The sequence below is a fragment of the Prionailurus viverrinus genome, chromosome X (assembly GCF_022837055.1).
Source record: "Prionailurus viverrinus isolate Anna chromosome X, UM_Priviv_1.0, whole genome shotgun sequence".
NCBI classification, from domain to species: domain Eukaryota; kingdom Metazoa; phylum Chordata; class Mammalia; order Carnivora; family Felidae; genus Prionailurus; species Prionailurus viverrinus.
In genome coordinates this window covers 18,170,396-18,173,453 of record NC_062579.1, presented here as the reverse complement: position 1 = coordinate 18,173,453, position 3,058 = coordinate 18,170,396, and the positions used below count along the sequence as shown (strand labels likewise).

Below are 3,058 nucleotides of genomic sequence, written 5' to 3'. Positions count from 1 at the left end.
ATTAAGGTTGTAGATAGAAGGATATTTAATAATTAATTATCTGATTTTAAGGTCATATTATGCTGAATTATCAGGATAAGACAACTATTTCACAATCTTCTCTAAATGTGGAAGGAGGAGGAAGAGAAAGTGTCACAGTATGGAAAATGAAACTAGACATTATTTTTTCCCAATTGTTTTCTTGTTAATTCTTTCCCCGATAGCATAAAATGAACAATAGTTCAGCTATAAAAACACCTGTGAATTCTTTATCTGGCTATCAAAATTTTATCTGTCATGAAATTAAAGCAAAAATAATCATTTTTGGGTATAAATATTTCACGAATAAGTAGTTATAAATTGATCGTAATTTTTCCACATTTTTGAAACACATTTTTTATCCTTTTATCCAAACAAATTAACACCAATGCAATGACAGTGGCATACACATTGGATACAAGCTTCTGGAAATCCAGGATTACTGGGTCATATCTCCATAACACAGTTGCAGAGGAGGAGATAATGATGTCCACCCAGTACACGACTACAAAGAAACTCACCAACAACAGGATAGTCTGGGTGGCCCTTCTCTCTGGGGAGACCCTCGAGGAGAGGCTGGAGCTGTGTAGCTGCTGGCACTGCCTCTGATGCCTGGACAAGAGAATCACCATATATGCACTAGAGAGCAGCGTGGCGCCTATAAAGAAAACATCCCTGGGTAATGTCAAAATGAGAAGCCGTCCCCTGATGATGGAGTGTGCGGGGGGAAACGGAGCAGTATTTACTGACATGCAGTAGATGGATCTGGGTCATGTTAGAAGAAGCAGCAGTATACAAGATGCACTTACTATTGAGAGACAAACTAAGAAACCATAAGACAATAAAAGGACGGAAGACGCATTTTGTGCATTTATGTTTAAACCTGACCAACCAGGAGGTGCTGGTGCTGATGATGAAGGCCTGGAGGATGCTCAGGAGGCAGGTGATGTTCATGGACAGACATCGTGTCACTCTGTTCATGCAAAATAAAGCCTTATATTTGAAATCGTTCAGAAAGTTTTGTGTTTCCAACAGGTCTGTAGACAACAGCACAGTGAAGAGTTTCATCATGTGGACAAATGCCAAGTGACAGATGATCAGGTTGGTGGGCTTAGGCCTGCGATCCAGAAGGTGTGTGAAGATGTGGAAGAGAAGGAGGAAGCTGTTGGCTGAGATTCCTATGACTACTTGTAGATATTGTCGTATTTTAATAGTCATGTAAATGGAAGATGTGATCTTCATGGTCACAAAGAAAAAACATTTTTATCTGGAAGAAACAGGTCTCACATCAACAATATCATTTACTTTGTTGTCCTACTCATCACCACATCACAGTTTTCATTTTATCCATATTACTTCACCCAATTAATAAGTAAACCTATGTTGTATAGAGTATTAGAAATACAGTCTCTCTTAAATATGGAGAACAGAGGGTTACTGGTGGGGTTGTGGGAGGGGGATGGGCTCAATGGGTAAGAGGCATTAAGGAATCTACTCCTGAAATCATTGTTGCACTATATGCTAACTAATGTGCATGTAATGCACTATATGCTAACTAATGTGCTAACTAATGTTGCACTATATGCTAACTAATGTGGATGTAAAGTAAAAAAAAGAAAACTAAAAAAAAAGAAAAAAGATATAACTTAAATCTATTTGGGAAGATAAAATAAACATGTATAAAATCACTGGATGCTAAGTCAATGCACACTCAAACATAAACACCATTCAGAAAAAGAGAAAATGCTAAGTTTAATCTGAAAGACATTCTAAAGGGGGTAAATCTGCAAGTTAGCCATGAAGGAAACATAACCTTGAACTGGGACCTCTTCAACACAAATCACTGCTTCCTGAAATCCTGAACAATAAAATCCTTCCTTTGAATCCAGCCTTCTCTCTCTTCACCTTCTTTCCCACTGAACTTGTATTTCAACTCTTTACGATATCCAGATTCTCAAATCCTCTTCCAACCCTTTGGTCATTATTTCCTCACTTGTTCCCTACACACACCTACACAGATGCGCGCGTACACATCCCTGTATTTCTTTTTCAGTTTTTCCATCCTACAATGTTCTTCTTCCTTTCCCCAAGTTATTTAAAAAATCACAGTTCCACAACCAAACTTCCACAAACACTTCAGTGATTCTTCAGCTCATAAACTGCCTCCAACACCCACAAAATGATTAGAAACGATATGACAGTGTATAATTAATGTCTAAACCCTATGGTACTAAATTTGGCTGCTATGAGCATTTCTTCTTTCTCTTCAGCTAGGCTGTAATCCCCCAAGGGCAATGTATTGTACCCCTTCACACCAACTGGCAGAGATCTAGACAAACCACAGACAAACACGTGAGAGATGACATCTCTCCCCAATAAAAATAATGATTACCAAAGACAATCATACAACATAAACTTCACGTTATAAAATAACACATGAATACAATGCAGAATCAGCTTGTGGATGCATTCTGACATATTACTTCAGGATGATAAAGCAGAAAGTGAAAAAAAAGAAACTATCAAAAACATTTTACAAAATACACATCTTTAAATGCATCTTCAGGCTGATTCATTTAGGTGTTTATATGTCTGAGGATCACAGTTTATCACATTATTGTGATAAATAGTATTTTATGCACAGACATCTGGCTTGTAAGAAAAATATGAAACCTGAGGCACCAGAGTGGCTCAGTAGGCTGGGCACCCGACTCTTGATTTTGGCGGTCATGATCTCACAGTTTGTGGGATCAAGCCCAGCTTTGGGCTCTGCACTAACAGCACAGAAGCTGTCTGGGATTCTGGGATTCTCTCTCTCTCCCTCTTTCTCTGCCCCTCCTCTGCTCTCTCTCTCTCTCTCTCTCTCCCCCCCCCATCTTTCAAAATAAATAAATAAACTTAAAAAAAGAGGAAACCAGGCAGCCGAAGGCAGTAAGAATGGGAGGAAAGCTTTTGTGATATGGCAGGTGTCTGACTACAACACAGTGACTATGTTCTATCTGGATGTCAAAAGCCGATTTTTTTATGTTCCCTACAGTCA

The 3,058-nt window shown here is 38.7% G+C and overlaps 1 protein-coding gene across 1 annotated transcript; it reads right to left on the bottom strand.

Annotated features, from left to right (window-relative positions):
• Positions 1-332: 332 nt before the first annotated feature.
• On the bottom strand, positions 333-1,236 carry LOC125156905 (vomeronasal type-1 receptor 90-like). The gene is given in 2 exon segments (XM_047843164.1): positions 333-743; positions 745-1,236. Coding segments are annotated over 2 exon segments (903 nt in total).
• Positions 1,237-3,058: the final 1,822 nt, after the last annotated feature.